Consider the following 21,848-nt stretch of genomic DNA (forward strand, 5'->3'; position numbering starts at 1 on the left):
TAGTCTTGAGTCCAAGTATCGGGATAGTGTGACACCAGCGTTGTTGTTGACCCGACTTTGCCAAATGGTGTGTTTCGCGTTTAGGTCTCCTGCAATGATGGTGTTAGTAGGGGTGTTGAGTAGGGCATCTAAATCTGAGGTTTGTAGGGTGTCTTTTGGGCTTTTGTAGACTGCTACTAATCTGAGTTCTGCATTTCCAGTGTGAATGTGTATTGCGGTGTTNTCTTCTTTTTTGGGTTATTGCTATTTGAATTCTTTTTGGTAGTATCTTACTGTGATTGGTGGGTGAAGAAGTTGAGGTGTTGTTGGAGATGGTGGTTGAGATGATTCTCGTTAGATTTTCTATAGATTTTTCTATTTCTTTTGGGTTTGTGATGTTCGGGGATGGGAGTGTTGTGAGCTTCATGTCTGCTTCAAATTGTTCCCAGTCAATGGTACGTAGTGGCCTTGGAGGGTAGATGTTGGCTGATTGATGGGAGATTTCTATGATGATGGGGGTGTGATCGGAGGATAGCTTTGTTGAGTGATTTTCTAGGTGGTATTGCAGTTGTTCAGTTTTCATTATAGCTATGTCCAGTATGTCTGGATTGTGGTTATGGTTGTTTGGGTAATGAGTGGGGGAAGTTGGGGCAGCTATTGCGATTTGCGATGTCTAGTCTTGAGTCCAAGTATCGGGATAGTGTGACACCAGCGTTGTTGTTGACCCGACTTTGCCAAATGGTGTGTTTCGCGTTTAGGTCTCCTGCAATGATGGTGTTAGTAGGGGTGTTGAGTAGGGCATCTAAATCTGAGGTTTGTAGGGTGTCTTTTGGGCTTTTGTAGACTGCTACTAATCTGAGTTCTGCATTTCCAGTGTGAATGTGTATTGCGGTGTTCGTAATTGAGGTTGTTGGGATGATTGCTGGTTGGTGAATGAATCTTCTGTTAACAAAGACAGCGGTTCCTCCGGCTGGAGGTTGGTTGCTTGTTTGGGTCTTGTTAGAATAGTAGGAGTGGAAGTTTGGTAATTTGAATTTTTGACTTGAAGAGAGGTGAGTTTCGTTTAACAGTAATATGTCTACGTTTTGTTCTTGTACAAATTGTTGTAGTTCAAGGCGCTTCCGAGTAGCACCTTGTGTGTTCCAAAAAAGTATGCGGGTGTTATCGTACAGAGTTATCGAAATCGTCCGGTATATATACCCTTTTCGATAACTTAGTCCGTCGCTGATTGGCTGCCGGCCCCTTTGGTTAGGCAATCCCAACTGCTCTCGTTCTGACGATCGCTTGGTTGAAATGATGTCAATTTCCATCGGCAGAATTCATATATTTGTTGTTTAATCATATATGAGAATGGCCGTTTTAGTGGTGTGTGCATTGGTTCCGTAACATTGTTTTATGTATGATGTGGGTATTTGAAAGTTATGTTATAGTTTTTGATTTTACAACTTTAATATAAAGTAGGTAAATGTTATATTGAATATTAAAAACCCTAGAAGATGGACAAAAGGAAATATTTACTGCTTTAAATAAATTGTGGCACGTGTGTGACATTTTATCATATTAATAATATTGAAGTCTAAATTTTTTGTGATTGAAATGTTAAGTAGTTAATTTGGTCTTAATTGCTATATGTTATAGCTTAAATATTTACTAAAAGAAACTTATAGTAATAATCTATCACATCTTACAAACACTTCAAAAACTTGAATTCTTAACAAATTTAAAATTAAAAGAAATGTTTATACTCTTATAAAAATGAAATGAAATATTTGTTTTATTTTATAAAAATCATGAACTTAAAAGAATAAAATCATTGTAGTAAACAATACCTAATCTAAATTAAAGTTTAACAATAATAATTAACAATTAAAATTTAGATTTTATTTACTTACATCATTGCTTGGTGACGAAAGAAAAATTATTTCTAAGTGATTAATATTATAATATATAAAATAATAAAATCTCATTTCAATTCTAGTATTGTGTATTATTATGTAAACGTAACAGTTTACCTACCTATTTTTACTATTTATATGAACATAGAACATTTAGAAATTTATTACACTAATATCATTTTAGTAATTTATTATTATTCCTAAAGATAAATTTCCGCTAAATACGATGGTGTAATTGTAATTTAATTACGATTTTTGGTTTTTAATTATAATTTTTTAAAGGTAAAGAAGTCGAGTATGTCCCTATCTAATACGGGTTAATCACATTCCGAGCCAGCCTCGGATTTGACCGCCACGCTGACTGGTGGAGAAATTAGTATGCGATGTTTTACAGAACGTTCTTTCGGTAGAGTTTGACCTCCTTATCTCTAGCCTTCATGATTATCATCGTGGCACAATTAATGAAATATAAATATTTATATTCTGTGATATCCACTAGCAGGCTTGATAAGGTGATGTGCAGGGACCAGCATAAAAGTTTCGTTTATCATATTATTTATTTCATATTTTCATGTCGGGATGTTAGATATGTATGATTAATAGATTATTGATTGTCTATACAATTGACATCGGTATTCGGTATGACAGTATTCACTATCCACTATCCAGACATTCAGTACTCATACGCTGAGTATTAGTCACTAGACTGGTCAGAACTTGACACTTGTTAGAAATTAGAGAGTAACAACACTCACGACTGAATGACTATGTCTGGCGAAAACATTTAAGTAATTATTATTCAACATTAAAATATTAAATATTGATACTGTTAAAATTCTAGTGTCCGTTTAGAAAGTTAACTACAAGTGATTGAATTTCTGCTCTTGTCTAGATTTTAGTTTACACCATCAGACATTTGATATTAATATTTTGTTTGCAACTAAATCAAAATTCTGTTAAAGATTTATGATTCAGTAGGATCGGAAGTTTTTAATATTAAAGTTTATAATTATTTTATCCTTGTATACATATGTATAATCTAATGTTGAAAGTTTTAACTTTAATGACATCTTATTTCCAGCTGTTAGTATCAATTCACAATTATTAAATCTAAATATGTTCTAATTATTATTGTTGTTTGTATATTATTATATTTAGTATAATGTATGAACAATTTCAGAATATTACATAATATATAATTTTTACTTTGTAAAGAAAATAAAACTATTCTTTGGCGTATTAAGAATTTTCATATTTACAATGTATGACTATGAGTATGGCGATCTGTGTTTTGATGAAGATAAAATGTAAGTTTAAATAATTACTTCATCATGATATTTTTACTTCAACTTGTATAATTTGTTTAGGGGTATGAAAGTAACCTCTGGTGTAGTCACAATTAATAAAGACACAACAACCAATCTTATAGGAATAACAATTGGTGGAGGACCACCTCACTGCCCTTGTATATATGTTATACAGGTACGATTTCCTTTACTTCACTTCTAGAAAATATTGATTTATCATGTATTAAATTTTATTCAGTAAGTACTTATTATGTGAATGATATTATCATAGGTATCTGACAATTCACCGGCTGCATTAGATGGTACATTAGAAAGTGGTGATGAGCTTTTAGCTATTAATAATGAATGTGTACGTGGACATACAAAATTACAAGTAGCACAAATGATACAATCAAGTGTTGTGAGTTTCATAGTTTTACTTTTTCATGTAAAACTGAACTTTTTTTTATCATATTTAAGCTATATTTACCTAATTGTATCTAAGGGTCGAGTCATTTTGAAATACAACAAATTACACGCTGATGCTCGTCAAGGCAAAACTTTGGATATTGTATTAAAAAAAGTTAAACATAGACTAGTTGAACGTATGTCTGCTACCACCGCTGATTCTTTGGGTATGTCTCGTGCAATTCTAGTCAATGATAGTCTTGTTAAACGTTTACAACAGCTGGATGACATGGAACAATCATATCGTCACTTGGTTGATCATACAGAACGTGTACTTCGTGCATTTTATGCTCTGACCCAATGTTTTAAAGGTACTTTCAAATTACAGTACTCTTAAGATTATATTTAAGTAATTCGACCAATATAAATTAAGTAATCATTATCTGTATACATTTATTGCAGAGTTTGGGGACACATTTGCCGAAATAGGTGCTAGAGAACCACAGCCTAGAGCTAGTGAAGCTTTAGTGCGCTTTGCTGAATATCATAGACGAATGGAGCGTCAAGGCCTTATGCTAATCAAAGCTCTAAAACCCGTAAATATAAAAAACTTTAGATTGTTATGATAAAAATAATTTATAGTTCTGGAATAGATTTCTAGGTCATTTGGTACATACCTTAATAAAGCTATTCCAGACACCAAGCAAACAATACGCAAGTATGCAGATGTGAAATTTGAATATTTATCCTATTGTTTAAAAGTCAAAGAGTTAGATGATGAAGAGATAACTTATTGTTCAGCAGACGAACCTTTATATCGCATTGAAACTGGAAATTATGAATACAGGTATACGGATAAAACAAAAAAATATTAGTTTGAGTGTATATATAGACAGAGACTAAAACATATTGATCAAAAATATGTTATCTATAATCATGTTTTTTTTTTGTATAGGCTTGTACTGAGATGCCGACAGTTAGCGAGAAAACGATTTGCTGCACTTAGAGAAGATGTTTTGGCTAAAATTGAACTATTAGAAAATAAACATGTGCATGATGTTGTAGGTCAATTACATGCAATTGCTTCACAGATGGCTAGTTACAATCGTGAAATAAGTTGGATGATGCTTGGAGGTAACAATGTTAGTGAACCACCACTTTTTCCTATTGAGATGGATTTGACTTGCACTGCATTTCAATATAAGTCTGTCCAGCCAGTAAGCGATCTCAACCAAGATGATCTTAATGATGTAAGCAAAAATACTTGTGTATTTTATTTAATCAACTAATTTTTATTTATTTATTTACTAAACTATATTATGTATTCATTTACAATTTAAATTATAGGAAAGTATACATAACTCAGTTGATAATCCAAGAGTGTACAGAGATTTGCCACCACTACTTAAAAAGAATGATTCTGTTTCTGCTTTGACAGAACTATCACAATTATGCTTGGATACTGATGAAACAGATAATGAAAACCATGCCATAACAGCATCTTCTCCATTGCTTTTAGACTTACAATAATATTTTTTTAATATATTATTAAATATAATACTTTTATTTATTATTTATTCCTACTCGTTTGTATGTATTAAATACGCGTTGTAGATTGTTCTAGTCACTTTTAAATTTTAATATTTAATGTATACAAATATCACTCTTATTTATACAAATAACACAGTTAAAGATTTTTAATCTTACTAAATAATAGAATGTTTAATTTTTATTATTATCATTAAGCTTGGGTTAAATCAGCGTTTATAGTATTATTTTTACTACTTATAGGTTCACAATAATGTAGTAAAAGTTTTATTGAAATAAAAATTAATGTGGAACATTATTATTTCCTTTCTCCCTTTGTTTTCTAAACAAAATACCTAGGTAATATAACAAACGAGTGGTCATATTAATAAAGTTTGACAGAGAACTCTAAAAATGAAACACGCATTGTTTATAACTTATACATTAATAAGTGTCTCCTTATATAGCTCTAAAGGCAGCCAAGCTACACTTTCATTAGAATCATGCAAACAAAAATAAAATTCTTAGTAATGACTTATAATGAATCTGTGTTATTTTTTATGTAAGAAAAAGAAATGAATATGGCACTGTCAGATAATAGGACGAGTTTTTCAGACCAACACATGTTTCATGTTTACAGTTCAGTGTTAGCTAGACAATCAAATGGATATTTATGACCGATTTGTAGCATGACTGAAGACAACATAAGGAGCAATCAAACAATTTTTTATTAACGAAGAACATGAACAAAACCCTTTAAAAAAAAGTTGTAGTTTATTAAAATTAACATGTTTTTAAACTAAAATCATTAATATCAAATAATTGAAACTTAGATGTACCACTTCCACCAACAGCCACTAAAGATGGGTTATCCGTACTTCCATCTAAACTATGCAAAGCACCAGAAAATTCTCTAATTTTAATTAAGTGTTTATTCTCTCTATCCCACACTTTTAAGGTTTCGTCTGTTGAAGAGCTAACAATAAATTTCTCCCAGACATAAATTCCAGTAACTTCATTCTCATGACCTTTATACTTCCATAGCGGTTTATCAGCTCGACAATCATAGCAAATGAGTTGACCTCTATCAGTACCAATGTAACACAAGAATCCATTGGATGGATCCCAATGAACTTTTTCTACTTTACCTTTAACATCCCAATTTTTATATGTATCATAAGTGCGACAATCATAAACATAAAAATCTGAAGACCCAACTGCAAGCGTCTGTGATTCAAATGGATGCCATTTAAGTGATTGAACGTGATCTCCAAAATTTTCCATTCTTGTGTGAGGTTCACTTGTTTCTAGATCCCAAAGTAAGGTAGTCTCATCTACTGAACCACTGGCAAGTATATGAGGTAGATGTTCATTCCATGATATATCTAAGATAGCATCAGTATGACCATAGTTTCTTTCAGGATTTTTTTTCTTTTTTCTACCCAATCTGCAAACACAAATAATTTAAATGCAAATCAAGGGTTAAATATTTTATTTTATGTTATAATAGATACCTGTACGTGGGTTCCAAACATCCAATTAAATCTAAATCCCATACTTCTATCATGGCAGACATGGATCCCAATGCACAAAAATTTCCAATTGAACCAAACCACTCCAAGCATAAAGGTGGGTGCTTCAAAATAATGTCGTGATGAATGTAAAAATCTTTGTCATTGCCATTATAAACATAAACTTCTAGCGAGCACTCATTTTTTTTAACATTGCCCACTAATACAAGATTGTCATCGGGTTTGAGTATTTCATCGAGCTTGTCACTGTCAGTATCGGATTCATTAAAATCGTTATTATTATATACAGCCAAACCACCAATGGACATGGCTCCAGACATATCCATTTCTTCTTCGTCATAATTTTCTAAACCGTAGTCTTTTCTGTCGCTCTTGCTTCGCTCTTTTTCTTTGGGTTTGGTTTCTGTTAGTTCTTTTAATTCTTGTTGAGATAATTTTATCGTATTTTGATGTAACGATACACCTTGTTTCACCCATTTCACACATGGAATAAAACTCGTCATGGTTTAATCTTTAAATAAATATATACCTACATAAATGTTAAATAATGAAATAATAAAATATTATGTACTTATTATTTAGTATTCACCATTGGATAACAGTTCACATAAACGCAAGTACAAACACTGATGTCTGAAACACGTGTTGACTGAATATGACTTACTAGTTAGTAGTTACTACTTCGGTGTTATCAGTGTTATAAGGAATATGAGCACATCTGCAGCCTGCTACATCAGCTATTATCATAATATATGAGCACTTTATTTACTTTTTTTACTAATTTACCTTACGTCGTGATAAAAATACAAATCACTAATCAGTTATCACTTATCTTAGTCCGTGATTAATAGTTATTCTGTTACAGATTAGACTGGTTAACAGTCGCTGAGACGCCGAGTGCCGATAGTCGAATAGTCGATAAGGGTGTAGTGTAGACTGTTGAAGTGTAGACGATCGACGGTGTATTGTCATTTATTCTGTGGAACTGTGTAGTTATTTTCAACTTACACTTTTTAACCACGTAAATCGAAACCTACTACCGATTTCTAATCAATTTTCACTTCTTAGACAAATGTATAGTCATTTGTTTTCATTCAATTACGGTTGAATGATGTGATAGATCCGTCTATACAGTATACGTCATGTAACACTGCGCGGTATATTAAACTGTTGGTTGAACATTTGGCTCATGAAAAATCTGAAAAAACCTAACCATGCAGTCTGATTCGGATGATCGTCTGAGATTTCATGTGCGGTGTGGCACGTTAGTAAAACTTTCACCGAATAATAGATCAGCTAAGCGGCTGAGAGCATATGATGAATTTAATAATGGTGTTGTCATGACGAATAGAAATATATTCGACGATGAACTGTTTGAGGTATAGATAAATATTATGTAGACCCATAAATATAATACCTACTCTTTAGTAAGCTTGATATTTGGTTTTGTAGATTCGCATTGATAAACTTGTAGACAAGTGGAGTGGTAGTGTTGAGGTGGGTGTGACTATTCATGATCCAGGAGCTATTCCAATACCATCAACAATGACTAATTTGAGGACTGGTACTTCAATGATGTCTGGCCGTGGTATATTGGCTAATGGTAAAGGAATTAGACGAGAATACGGGGATTTCAATCTGGACGATTTGAAGGTATTTATCATATTGTTTAAGATGATGGAATAATTCCATTAATATCCAATATAAATTGATTCAAAATGTGTTGTATCGTTTAAGGTTGGTGATCGTATCGGTTTGATACGAAAGCGAAATGGTGATCTACATTATTACATCAATGGTCTTGATCAAGGAGTAGCTGTTTCTAATTTACCCTCCAAAGTATGGGGTGTAGTTGATATGTATGGCAGAACGGTTAAAGTTACTATTGTTGATCGCGATGTTAATGAAGAAAAAAATTTGTTAACAAGGCTAAGCAATTCATTAACCTTGTCTAATGAAAATCAAAGTAAGTTTAAATATTCTAAATTTTTTACACAGAAAACAATGATATAATCAGAATTTACTGGTCTTATTTAACAATTGTAATTTGTTTGGTTACTGATGTCCAAACAATTAGATCTTTGTGTACCTCTATATGTGGTAATTCATTTGTACAAATTTTTGATCAATGAAAAAAACAATAGTCTTGGCTTATAATAAAGATTGAGGAAATGAAACATCATTCATTAGATGTTTACCATATTTTGTATTATATACATATTTTAATTTTGTTACAGTAGTCAATGAAGATTTACTCGAATTCCATCCAATGTGCGGTGCACATACTCTAGTCATTAATAATAATACCGTTGCTTATAGACCAAAGTAAGAAGAATATGAGTATTAATTAGTTTCTTAATTAATTAGTTATATTTATTTTAGTGCGTTAGATGATTTTAATAATGGTGTTGTGTTAACTAAGCGTCCTCTACGTTTAAATGAATTATTTGAAGTACGTTTGGACCGTCTAGTCACTAAATGGGCAGGTTCAATAGAAATTGGTGTAACAACACACCGTCCGGGAGATATTGACTATCCTTTAACTATGACAAATGTACATTCTGGTACTTGGATGATGACCGGTGTAGGAATTATGCATAACGGCATTACAGTTGTCAATCAATATGGAGTAAATTTAGATACATTAAGGGTAGGAGATCGTGTTGGTGCTATGGTCAAATCAAATGGTTCTTTATACTTCTATGTAAATGGCATAGACCAAGGAGAGGCAGCTAAAAATATTCCAACAGGGGTATATGGTGTTGTTGATCTATACGGACAAGCAGCACAAATTACTTTATGTCGTGATAATGTTGATCAAATTTCTCCATACAAGTATGTAATATTTTACAAATTATATCGATTATCCATACTAATTATTTTTATTTCATGTTAAAGAAATAATGTTAGATTCTTTCCAAATCATGGAAAAAATGCACGCATAGTTCCTGGGTCACGTGGTCGTACATCTGACAGATTATATTGTGAATATGAATTTAGTCAGTCAATTGTTCTAGTCAATCAAATGTTACAAGATGGTGAATTATTTTCTGTTAGTGTGGATAAACTTAATGACCGGTGGTCAGGCTCAATAGAAGTTGGTAAGTATATCACTGAAATAATTGATATTATTTAATAATATTTGATACAAAATGTTTTCTAGGTGTTACTACAATTCCCCCAAATATCCTATCTGCTGATCTACCTAATACCATGACAGATTTAGATCACGATACTTGGGTTTTATCTGGATGTACAGTGATGAAAGATGGGTTAGCAATTAAATACAACTATTCACTAGATTTGGACAAAGTTAAAGTTGGTTCTGTGGTTGGTGTAATGAGACATAGCAATGGTTATTTACATTATTTTTTGGATGGGCATGATCAAGGGGTAGCTTGTACCAGTGTACCTCCAAATTTATATCCAGTGATTGATATATATGGCCGATGCACTCAAGTTACTATCCAAAGTCCACCAGAAATTAGATGTGATGATAGTGATTCAGACACAAGTTGTTGCTCACAGGATGATGCAATATCTGTTCAAACTGAAACAGGAGTTAAAGGACAAAAGTATTTAAATTTGATTTAGTTGTATTATGGATAAATAATGTTGATATGATTTTCTTCTATATTTTAGAGATATTAATTTAATTGAATATCTATACGGAGAGAATATAATACTAATTGAAGATAATAGAACAGCCACTCGAATAAAATCATTCAAAGGGGGCCTCTTAATATGTGACAATAAGATGCAGCCTAATGAATTATTTCAAATACTAATAGTAAAATGTAATACAAATTATGCAGGAAGCATGCGCATTGGTGTAGTTAGTTCTCTGCCAGAAACTCCATTGCCATCTGATATCAAAGATTTAATTAAAGAAGATGTATGGTATTTTTCTGGTATGATATTTAATTTTATAATTTTAGTTCTACAATTAAAATCATGATTTTTTTCTAGGCAACCAAGTATGGTACAATCAATCATTGATCATGAATAACTATTGTCCAAGCTTAGATAGGCTGAGAGAGGGTGATAGAGTTGGTATTAAGTACACAGCGGATCGAACATTACATTTGTTTGTGAATGGCTATGATCAAGGAACTGCTGTATATAATGTACCTGAGGTAACCTTTAAAGTTTTCATTCCATATTTAATACTGCCTAATATTTTCTAAAATAGGAAAGTTTACTGCTACCAAGGCTTGATGAAATTGGTAGACAAATATTTTCTAACATCTAACCCCTCCTTATTATCACCACGATCACCCACTGACTGCTTAAACTCACTCTCAAATTATTCCCACTTTTATATAAGTATATTGCATTGCCCTTTGACACCCAACTACCACCTCTTAAACTTCAAAGTCTAAGAGGTAGTTCAAATACCTCTTTACCATGCTCAAGTACAGGGGCTTTGTATTTTAAATTTAAAGACAAATTATAATAAATTCTTAGTATCAAAATCCAATATCAAATTTTTTGCCATTTCAAATTAAATCGAAATCTCCTCGGAACTATTATTACAATAATATTGAGTTGCATGAAAACTGTATTAATATAATATAATTGCCATTAAAATATGTTTAAATTACCATTAGCTCACTCTTGATTTGTTTAATGTCAAGTGATTGTATATGCAAACCCAACTACAGTGGTATTTGTGCCTTTTTTTTAATCTCAAATTTTTTTTCTATTTCTCAAGATCTGGCTTAATGAGAGTTTACTGTAATATATAAATATTTCAATGTTATATTTAACTATAAGAACTTTATGTTAGGTTATTTATGGAGTGATTGATTTGTACGGTTGTCATATTTCGGCTAAAGTAATACATACAGATCAAGATTCTAAAACAAATGTGCAAATGATTTCTTCTCAGTGTAGTGAAAATACATCAGATATATCTGAATCAGTTAAAGTGTTAGTATTAAATCATTCTAAAAAATTTAAATCTAAATTAGAGTAGCATCTATTTTAAATTAATTTATTACTTTATTTTAGAGACACAACAATTAATGTTCTGAAAAGAATGACCGTACTAGATGAAGATATGAGTGAATGCTGTTCATCTGAAATCAGTTATTTTATAGATGAGGTAAAATTGTATTTAACGGAATGTATTAAATGAAATAAATATTTTAATTGTTTGCAGTCTACATATAAATTAATGAGATTTAATGACTGGCGAGGTCGCAATGTACGCTTATCACGAGATGGCCGTACAGCAACTAGAACAGAAAGTTATCATCACGGGTTAACAATGACATCAGATATTTTACTACCAAACTCTTTATTCCAGGTATGTACAACATTTTTAAATTTCAAAAATACTGACTATAATTAATTGATTATATTAATATATGGTTATGCTTATGATTAATATTGCTTTACACTTTTACAGGTTGAAATCCAAACATTAAATAAAAAGTGGGAATCGTCATTAATGATTGGCGTATCCAAGATTACATGTACTAATAATTCTGCACCAGCAACAGCATTATCTTTAAAGGGATATGATAGCACATGGATAATTTCTGGTGATTCTGTATATTTTGATGGCCTTAAAGTAAGTGTCTTCTACACAATTTTATGAGGATTTAAAATATATTTATTTATATATTTATTTGTTGTTAGATTAAAAGTAATTACGGTCCAGATTTGAATTATTGTTTACCAGGAGATATCATTGGAATCATGATTGATGGAGAAAATCGCTTAAAATTGTTTGTTAATCGTATCGATTTTGGAGTAGCTGCAATTAACATGCCAGCTGACTGTTATGGTGTTGTCGATTTGTATGGGCAATGTGAACAGGTAAATAGTACATACGTATTTGTATTGTTTTAAATTCTTCTTATAACTTTATCAACTTACCTAGGTGTCTATAGTAAATCCCTTTATTGACTTGTCGCCTGTTGATCCTATCCCAAATATGCCTCTGGAGTGTGACTTATTACCTGAGGATGCCAGTCAACCAATACCATCTGAAGAAAAAGCTGACTTTGAAGGTGATGAAAAACAAAGTCCAGCATGCGAAGAAACAGAATTGGCAGATTTAACTTGGATGAAAACGGATAAGACCAATGAAAATGTTTTGGTCGCAAGTGGCCATGATGTTAGATCTCGTTCAGCTGAATTGGCTGGATGGATAGATGAGGAAGCAAGTACATCTACACTGAGAATGTCAAAAATTCGTGCAGGAAAAACATCTGGTTATTATACTCCAGATACAAGAGAACGAAGACAAAATGAAATTTTAAAATCTCTTCGTCTAAAACAATGTCAATATTTTAATTTATCATCAAAAATCAGAGCTTATCTTAGTATTCCAGGTTAGTTACAGAACAATAAGTATGAGGAGCTTCAGAATGAATTTTAACTATTCATTTTTTCAGATGCATTTTTCTTAGATAAAGGTCATACATGCTATTGTGATGGATGTAATTTGTATACATGTGATGAAAATAAATTATCTATTGAAACGGGTTGGTGCAAATTTTTACTCCGCAAACATCCTAAGTTCAATAATTTACTTTTGGATAAATGGCGATCAGCATATGTAGGAAGGTCATTTGACATGATCCGCAATTGTTTGGATAATGGAATTTTAACTGTTCTAGGTAAAATTTGTATCATTTTTATTTAAAAGTAATATTTTAGTTTACATTTCATAATATAATTTAGATACTGAACCGGAGGACATTATACTTTATCCATACTTAAAGCGTACAGTATGTTGTCAAAACATAAAACCATTTGGGTAAGTTAAATATTTTCTACAATTATTAAAAGTTATTATAAAATAAAATCACTGTTTTATCAGGTATTATGATCTTGAAACCAATAACCAGTATAAGTGCCATGCAGCTTTTGAGTTGATGATTGAACAAGGTTCATTTGAAATCGGCGAATTGTTGCCAAAATCTAGCAGAACTGATTGTCATCAAATTTCATCACTAGTAATTCCAAAAATTGGTACCAAAACCGTACTCACTGCTCTTTATTTTAGATTTGACAGAGATATAAATTAAATTAAACTAGGGAAACATTAGATTACTATTAAGAACTTAAAAGACATTGATCTCACTTATTTTTGTTATATTTTTTTTATTATTATTTTCAATATTTGATAAAGAACAATTATTATATCACTTTATAATGTCTGGCAACCTTTTCATTTAATATGTTGTCCTGCTTTGCACTAACATATTTTGGATTTTCTGTACCTTCGGTATAGAATGTGTATGGCAAATTAACGTTACCAAGTCTTAACTGATTGACACGTCTCAATATATCTGGTGTTACGGGAGTAGTTATAAATATGTCGCCAGTAGATTTATTTACAATACGAACAACACCTAAAATAAAATAAAAAATTATATTCAGCTTTTAAATATTATTGAAGACAATATCAAAATATAATACTCACCAAACCCAACACATTCACATAAGTCTGTGTTGTTAGCCACACACAGGGCTAACACATTAGCATTTAGTATATCTAAAGATTCGTCTTGGGTTAATTCATCAACATCCTTTATTTGAACATTAATATTTCGGATGTTTATTCTGTAAATTAAATATTATTATTCAATGTTTATTACTAATGTTATAATAATCCATACCTATACGGGACAACATCGTTAAAATAAATATCTGTACTTTCCAAACATTTACTGAAGTAGGATGATGTTACCAATTGTTGTCTTATGTGCTTATCAACATTTCTATAAAAATTTTTAAATGTTAAAAAAATGTAAAAAAACTTCTTTGTATACTGCTTACAGTGAATAAGGTGCCTTAGCAAACTTATTTTTAACATTAGACGTAAAATACCAAAGATTGTATGACAAAGAAGATTTTGTATTGTCATTTATAATTTCTGAATGCAAGTTTAATTCTTGGTTGTCATTGAATTTAATCTGTAATACATCAGATGGTTTAGTTTCAGATATAAGATTATGTAAGATCTTGAGGCCTGCTCCTAAAAGTAAAAAAAAATCCTCAAACAATTAATTTATGTTTTTTTGTATTATTATTATTTATTTCTAATATACATCTAAATTTTACCTTCAACAAAACCCATAGTGTTAATAAAACATGGCATTAGTCGCAACTCATCAGTGTTGGTATCATCGACTATTTTTTTAACAATTTCATTGTAAAGTGGTACATTGGTCATAACATCATTGCTCTCAAAAAAATATGATCTAAAAAAAAAATCTATTGTAATTACTGTTTGAGCATAAATCAAAGAAGTTATTAAAAGGTTCATTAAATTATAAAAAGCAATCAAGCAATAATTGAGATTACTTTAAAGGTTGCATTAAATGCGTATAATTTGGTCCAAGTAATGGTTTATCAATAACAAATGCTGAAATACATCCAGGTATGAAAAATTCACTTTGGCCAATATCAAAGTCCAAAACTAATATTTGTTTCCACTTCTTAAGACATTTATTAATGAAATAACGCATCATGGTTGATTTTCCAGAATTTTTGTACCCAGCCAACAAAACTCTGACTGATTCTATGATCAAATATTTTAAATTATAAACATTGTAAACGAGTTGTGAATGGGGTTCAATACTATGACACAAAACTAACCTGTAGAAGACCCAATAGAACGATTGAGAAGTTCATCACAGAAACCTTGAAATTGTTCATCCATCACAAGTCTTTGATTTGACATAGGAGTCTTGCTCAGATCAAACCAACAATCTAATTGCTCTTCTAGTTCTAGTAAATTTTTGGGCGGAGTCAATCTTGTTCCATTCGCACCAAACATGTTGAAACCTAAAAAATCCATTGACAGATGAATAATTCAACTAGTAGTTTAACTTTCAACATACTGGGAATATAATTATTCATAAATGTTTTCCATTTGCTGGATTGGCCACTTTTTTCCAGCATAACAACTGCTTTCTGTCCGTCGGCCGAAGCAATAGAAATCAATCCATGCAATCCCGAAGAGTACAATGTAGTCTTTGGACTATCCACGGTCATAGTGTAACCCCATGGTTCTATCGTTCCTTCCAAAACGTGGACGTCGACAGCTCCGATGATGTACAAAACGTCTTCGCCGTTGAACTCGATACACACTTTCTCGGATGCATCGGATTCAAAGAATACGGGTAAAGTATCAGGTAATTGAAATATTTCTTTCATTTCGAAGCCTAAATCTACCAATACATCGATAATTTCAAAATACCGAACTTGCCACACTAAAAAGACCTGAACACCAACTAAAGTAATAAATTGTTATCACGGATTAATAAAAACATATTGATTGTCATAATTATTCCTCGTGCCGTACGGTATCAATGGTATATATTTTATGGTTACTGCAGCTTGTCCGCGATAAAAGAGATATCACTGGAGCACCGAATACAAAATATTTTATAAACACAATCAATGAAAAGTAAACACTACAGAAATAACAATAATTGACGTTATTATATTGTATCATTGTGAGACATTTGATAAGGTGTTTATTTTGTTTTTTTTTGGAAATTTATGTTTATTTTAAGTGTTAATTCTAATAATATATATTGTTATTATTACTAATTTCGAGTAAATTCTTTATATTTTCATATTGAGTACAGCTACACCGAGTGCACGAATACGCCTCGTGCAGGACGACAGAACGATATTTTATCTACATTCGCAATTCGTAAATTCAGGAACCCTCAAAGTTTTTCTCTATTTCAAATAATAATTACGATTATACCTATGGACAACTTACGCAACGAGGTTATTATAAAAGTTAAAGTAAGTTTTTTGATCTAATAATTATTAAAATTTTCACGTTATGAAGCACCTATTACCTAACAGACCGGTTAAATGTTTTTGAGAAATATCACAGATAATTAGATTCAAAGATTTTCAAAGAAGAAATATTGGAATGTATTGAACGTATCAGCTTAAATGGAACATTTAAGATGCTACATACTTTGCAATGTACCAGCAAAACATACTGACCCTTATCGGTCCGTGGCGCAAGTCGATAACTACTACTTTTGATGCTAGTCATATTTTTTTTTTGAAAATCTTGATCGAAAACATTTTATAGAAACTTAAATCTTTTTTAACATATGTCTCGTTTGATACATTTTTTCAAAATATACATAATAATAGGACTTCTTATTATCTATTCCACATGTTAAAGCCTTTTAATAATTGAAGAAAGACAGGTTTTGTCTTGCAGTATTCTTTAAGTCTATATTGTATAATATTATGTCTTTTATAGGAAGCAATACGAGCAAAACTGAAAGAAATGAATGCAAATAGCAGTAAGTAATAATTATCCTAGGTAGATATTCATATTTTCATATTTATAAAATAATTAAGTAATAAATATTTATTTATTTTCAAACACATTTCTTTGTTAACATTTATTAAGAGCTATATTTATAACTAGAAATAATATTAGATTATTATTATACTATACTATATTTAGTGATATAATATATTACAGATAATGAGATAACTACCTAGGTTAAGCAATCACTACATATTTTAATGAATCAGTTGTGAGCTTTAATCATGAATTCGTGGCTGACATTAAATAAATGAGTGAATCATTTTATTAATTAGTTATTTATGCAACTTGAATAAATATGTTGTATTTTAGTATATTTTTAAAAGAAATATGAATCATTCTTTTTATTATACCTATTTGTAGTAGTTAGGAGTAGTATGCTGATAGTAGCTATGTTTCAGTAGCACCCTACTTTCATTGATACAATTTACCTAAAGTAGTGATAGCAACCTATTTTTTTGGGAAGAGAAGCTAGGTGTAGGGTTAGCACGCTACAAAAAATCAGTAGCATCACTGCCTAATGGTAAATAATTGTTAATTTCAACGCGATTTATAAATATAACGTCTTTTAATTATCAAATATTTTTATATTTTAAAACTATTTTCATAAGGTAGGTAGTTAACCGAAAATACATTATTTCATTTATTTTACATTGTAATATATTTTAATATATTTTTCCTATTGTTAGCTTTTCACCTTTTTATTTTTAATTTGTTTGGAAAAGTATATATTTTTGTTTTAAAATTATCTTTGTTAAATTTTTTAGGTGATGAGATAATTGATTATATTATGCTGTTAGTTACTACTAAAAAATCTAGCTCTGAGTTGGCGAAAAGTATTGATTTTGTGATGGAGAGTAATACAACTGTTTTTGTGAAATGGTTGTCAACAATTATTAAAAAATTGCAACAGGTGACTGTCAGTACTACAAATCAGATTGTATCAGGTAATTTAAATAACTTAGATTTTATTATTTGTTCTATGTTTTTGAATTTATAATATTAAGTCCAAATTGTACGATATAATTAGTATGTGTGTAAAATAAACCATTAATTTTAGAATAAGATAAGGGCCAATAAAGACAACCACTCCGTTTAATTTCACTACTTCAATGTATACTCTTAAGGGTTATCTTATTGTGAATATAAATACATAATATACAGTTTGTAAAATTATTATATCTTACAGTTATATTCAATCCCAGTCAGTTACAGAGTTGAACTCAGTGAGTCATTTAGTAATACATAGACAAAAATGTTTGAATACCTCGAACTTCGAATAATGAAAGGCGAATAATATATAATTAATATAATGTCTTATTGAAAAATGGGCCGTTAACTTTTTTACGATCAGTTAAAATCTTAAGACTTGGTGGTCCGATACCTTGCCTATCCGGCACTGGTCGTATTTATTATTCTAAAATTAATGAAAATACAATGTTTAAAAATGCATGTTATTAAAATAAATATGGCTGATATATAACTGTCAATATATTAATTGTTTATACCAGTTGTGACTGTAGGGAAATTATGCCATGAAGTCATAAACACTGAGACAAAGTTTTGTTTTACAATACTATTGGAAATTAATAGTATTAAACAATCTGATTTATGGTGTTTCTGTTGAATTGAAATTGATTATTCAAATAATAGTTAATATAAAAACAGATAAATAATTATTTTTCATAATCAACTACTTATGAACTATAGGTACTACTAGTTTTGCATATTAGGTACTATAGGTCCGTAAAATAATACCATTTTTATTTACTGGTTGTGAAATATTGGTCAGTAGATCGAGCCTATTGACATTGTAAAAACTATTAAATGGTAGTTTATACTTTCATTGGCTGTTAACTCATTACCAGGTAAAAGTTATTTTAATTTAAAAAATATTAAATTTTGATACATAATAAGTACATTCATGAAGATGAATGATTTAAAATTTGGATTAAATAGTAATAATATAATATTTATATTTTTACAGATAATCTAAAAACACCTGAAGAAAGTGTAACAAACGACAACAAAAATGAAAGTGATATTATTTCAATCTGTGAAACTAGTGATATAAAGCTCAACACTACTGTTGAAGTAAAAGAAGATCTTCATTTGAGTGTTGAAAATGGAAAAAATATACAAACATCTGAAAGAGAAAGTATGATTATCCTTATTTATTAGACATTAGTACATTTTATGTACTCATATTAAGCTTGACTTTATCCGGAAGTTATCAAATGTATGTATGGAAATAAAACTATGATAAGGTACAGAGAGTGGGTGGATGGGGCATTTATTTTGTTTGAATCATCCTGGCAGACTATGTAAGTTAGTGTTATAACTATTGTTATTGTAAACTTAAAAGCAATGATGAATCATTGTATCTGGAAAATGATGTGCGTGTTAACTATAGTGATGTATATATTTTTTTGAATTTTAATAATTATCAAATGAACTGAAAGTAAAGAATTTATAAAAATAATTTAGTGTGCATTTTCAAAAAAAAATAACACAATTTGATTAATTATTGGATAAAAACTAAGAGTTTAAGCCATAGTGAAGAATTGTTTTCAAATTGTTCAGGTGTGACTAGATATACTCAATATACCTCGTGTTAAAGACTATCCAGGTTAGGACTACAGCTATAGTCTATTCTGAAACATGTATATTAAAAATAAAAATAGTATCATAAATACTAGAGTTAAAAGCTCCATTACAAATCTTGAATGATAAAAAATAAATTAAAATTATTAAATAACAGATTTTGTCATAAAAATTAAATTAATTATTTAATAACTGATGATATTTTCCTAATGAAATTAATTAACAATATGAACTATTATATTAACTTTAATTTCAGACCATCAAAATTGTTTACCTGAATTAAATGTATTTAAGTCAGAAAAGTATGATGAGAATACAATATCTTCACCGTCAGACAAAGTAAAACCAAAAATAAGTTTTTCACCAATAGAAGCTATTAAGAGTAAACATGACCTACCGATAAATAAAAAAAGCACTGTTGTAAAACCTTTACAAAAAAACCATCCTACTATTTTTATTAATCCTATTGTTGTATCAAAACAAAGTATTAACAATGATAATGAAATAGTTGATGGTAAAAGAAAAAGACCTCGAATATCTATAAACAGCGACAATGAAGATGAAAAAAGTTTCACGTCTAAAGCAATACATCCAGTCACTAGTAAAGAAACAATTAAACAAATTGCAAAAGATATGCCAAAGAAAATTAACAAAAAAACCATGTCTCAAGTTGTTGTTGTTAAAACTCATTGCAAAGTAAGTTTCACAATGTCTATTTATTATAAATTTTTAATATTGTAATGTAATATTAATTTCTTAATACTAATTTTATTTTTTTTATGTTGTTTTTTTAATTTATATGTAGAATAACTTAAATGAAACTAGAAAGAAACTAAATATGCATGATTTTATTGCACAGCGAGTCGATCATCAGCGAGGGGCTTTGGCCTTGGATACTGCATTCAAGTACATTCAGCAACAAATTGGTGCGTCAGAAAAAGAAATTGCTGTTATAAAAAAATGGAGGGATTATGCTGTAGACATGTTACGCCCCAACAAGAATGAATAATATTTTATCTATGATGTTCATAATGATAAATTATTTTATTACTGAAAATGATTCCTTCCGACATTAGCATAAAAGTATTTAAGCTTTAAAATAAGTCAAAATTGTTTCCAAAAGAATTAAAAACTACTTAAAAAATCTAAAATATTTTGGACTAATTAATGTTATATTTATTTGGTTAAAAGTGTACAATGTATTTAAATATTTATTCTAAGTTTAATATCTGCAAGTATTAATATACCATTAGGTAGATTATATTGTAATTTAGTTTGTTTATGATTCTTTGTAAATAGCATGTGACCCTGTTATTTTATAAGACTGAAATCTAGAAATAATATTTTTTAATTTTGGATGTTCGTATTCATTTATGCAAGCATCTAGTTATACGATTTTACAATGGTTCATAGTTTATTCATTTGTGAGAATAATGAATATGCATAAAAAAGTATGAACAAAATATCATACTTAGTTATACAATAATGATTAAAGTCACCTATATTTTTATCTAGTATTAATGATGAGCTAAAGTTGATGTTGATGTACTCGCATAAATAAAATTTGAACACTGTACAAAATACTCACAATAATGTGGTGTACTATTTGCCAATTATCTATTTTGCTTTTTCAGCTAACTTATTTTTTTTTTTTTAATGGTTTGGATTGGATTTTGAAATATTTTGGATGTAATTGTCTGCTACTGTGATCTGTGGTATAATGTATGAAATAAGTTAAATTAAATATATTTGTGACATATTTATGTTATAGTATCATAACATGTTCATATTTTGTGTAAAGTATTTACAGTTTTATACAATATCAATGTATGTAGTATTGTATGTGCAATAAAAGATGTTTGCTGAGACTAAATATTTCCGAAGGCAAAAAATTTTCTATTTCCGTTTTATTTGTATTCCTACAGGATCCTTGCTTATATCCAGAATAAATTATTATTATAGATATAATACTTTAAGATGATGGGGTAGTGTACCACGTTGGGTCTGATTCCCGAACCGGGTATGCGGATATGTAAAACCATAACCATTTTGCATTTACCGTAGACCTACGATTGTGAAAAAGTGATGCTCATCTGGTGAATCCATGCATGTGTTCTATTAAATTTCCTACAATATTTCAAACTTGTAAAAATATATAAATATATTAGAGTACCTTTCATTGGTTTTTTTTAAATACGCCATCTTAAATACATTTTTTAATTGTACAACCCGAAGTCTAGACAGTCTGGTGTTCGTTTCTCATATTTTGCAACTTTGCTAGTTA

At 30.0% G+C, this 21,848-nt stretch overlaps 5 protein-coding genes across 11 annotated transcripts; 3 read left to right on the forward strand and 2 right to left on the reverse strand.

The window, feature by feature from the left end:
- Positions 1-2,355: 2,355 nt before the first annotated feature.
- Positions 2,356-5,141, forward strand: LOC111039257 (PRKCA-binding protein). Of its 2 annotated transcripts, none has more exons than XM_022322670.1 (9): positions 2,356-2,662; positions 3,055-3,181; positions 3,242-3,356; positions 3,453-3,581; positions 3,666-3,939; positions 4,031-4,164; positions 4,222-4,415; positions 4,524-4,818; positions 4,916-5,141. In XM_022322670.1, the coding sequence occupies exons 2-9, from the start codon at positions 3,135-3,137 to the stop codon at positions 5,096-5,098; spliced, it is 1,371 nt and encodes a 456-aa protein (XP_022178362.1). In that variant the 5' UTR covers positions 2,356-2,662; positions 3,055-3,134; the 3' UTR covers positions 5,099-5,141. The 2 variants fall into 2 exon arrangements, with proteins under 2 accessions (XP_022178362.1, XP_022178361.1); XM_022322669.1 differs by having other exon boundaries at positions 2,357-2,662; positions 3,090-3,181.
- Positions 5,142-5,850: 709 nt separating this feature from the next.
- LOC111039258 (periodic tryptophan protein 1 homolog) lies at positions 5,851-7,346 on the reverse strand. 4 transcript variants are annotated; one of them, XM_022322671.1, is made up of 3 exons: positions 7,217-7,346; positions 6,610-7,138; positions 5,851-6,542 (listed from the first exon to the last, which is right to left on the reverse strand). In XM_022322671.1, exons 2-3 carry the CDS (start codon positions 7,128-7,130, stop codon positions 5,879-5,881), a joined length of 1,185 nt encoding a protein of 394 aa, XP_022178363.1. In that variant the 5' UTR covers positions 7,131-7,138; positions 7,217-7,346; the 3' UTR covers positions 5,851-5,878. The 4 variants fall into 4 exon arrangements, with proteins under 4 accessions (XP_022178363.1, XP_022178365.1, XP_022178366.1 ...); XM_022322673.1 differs by having other exon boundaries at positions 7,199-7,322; XM_022322674.1 differs by having other exon boundaries at positions 7,292-7,309.
- Positions 7,347-7,471: 125 nt separating this feature from the next.
- On the forward strand, positions 7,472-13,790 carry LOC111039255 (neuralized-like protein 4). The gene is made up of 18 exons (XM_022322667.1): positions 7,472-8,006; positions 8,080-8,280; positions 8,365-8,593; positions 8,865-8,952; positions 9,010-9,462; positions 9,526-9,728; positions 9,791-10,202; positions 10,270-10,538; positions 10,597-10,763; positions 11,417-11,559; positions 11,641-11,734; positions 11,792-11,938; positions 12,041-12,205; positions 12,274-12,453; positions 12,518-12,971; positions 13,035-13,259; positions 13,324-13,399; positions 13,463-13,790. The coding sequence occupies exons 1-18, from the start codon at positions 7,842-7,844 to the stop codon at positions 13,668-13,670; spliced, it is 3,879 nt and encodes a 1,292-aa protein (XP_022178359.1). The 5' UTR covers positions 7,472-7,841; the 3' UTR covers positions 13,671-13,790.
- Positions 13,721-15,807, reverse strand: LOC111039256 (polynucleotide 5'-hydroxyl-kinase nol9). Its single transcript, XM_022322668.1, has 8 exons — positions 15,492-15,807; positions 15,247-15,435; positions 14,953-15,169; positions 14,710-14,849; positions 14,425-14,623; positions 14,265-14,366; positions 14,069-14,208; positions 13,721-13,997 (listed from the first exon to the last, which is right to left on the reverse strand). Exons 1-8 carry the CDS (start codon positions 15,805-15,807, stop codon positions 13,783-13,785), a joined length of 1,518 nt encoding a protein of 505 aa, XP_022178360.1. The 3' UTR covers positions 13,721-13,782.
- Positions 15,808-15,866: 59 nt separating this feature from the next.
- On the forward strand, positions 15,867-21,439 carry LOC111039260. 3 transcript variants are annotated; one of them, XM_022322677.1, is made up of 7 exons: positions 15,867-16,126; positions 16,245-16,410; positions 16,889-16,931; positions 17,728-17,907; positions 18,948-19,118; positions 19,821-20,260; positions 20,370-21,439. In XM_022322677.1, the coding sequence occupies exons 2-7, from the start codon at positions 16,372-16,374 to the stop codon at positions 20,571-20,573; spliced, it is 1,077 nt and encodes a 358-aa protein (XP_022178369.1). In that variant the 5' UTR covers positions 15,867-16,126; positions 16,245-16,371; the 3' UTR covers positions 20,574-21,439. The 3 variants fall into 3 exon arrangements, with proteins under 3 accessions (XP_022178369.1, XP_022178367.1, XP_022178370.1); XM_022322675.1 differs by lacking the exon at positions 15,867-16,126 and having other exon boundaries at positions 16,139-16,410; XM_022322678.1 differs by lacking the exon at positions 15,867-16,126 and having other exon boundaries at positions 16,139-16,410; positions 20,424-21,439.
- Positions 21,440-21,848: the final 409 nt, after the last annotated feature.

The sequence above is a fragment of the Myzus persicae genome, unplaced genomic scaffold (genome assembly GCF_001856785.1).
Source record: "Myzus persicae strain clone G006 unplaced genomic scaffold, MPER_G0061.0, whole genome shotgun sequence".
Taxonomy (NCBI): domain Eukaryota; kingdom Metazoa; phylum Arthropoda; class Insecta; order Hemiptera; family Aphididae; genus Myzus; species Myzus persicae.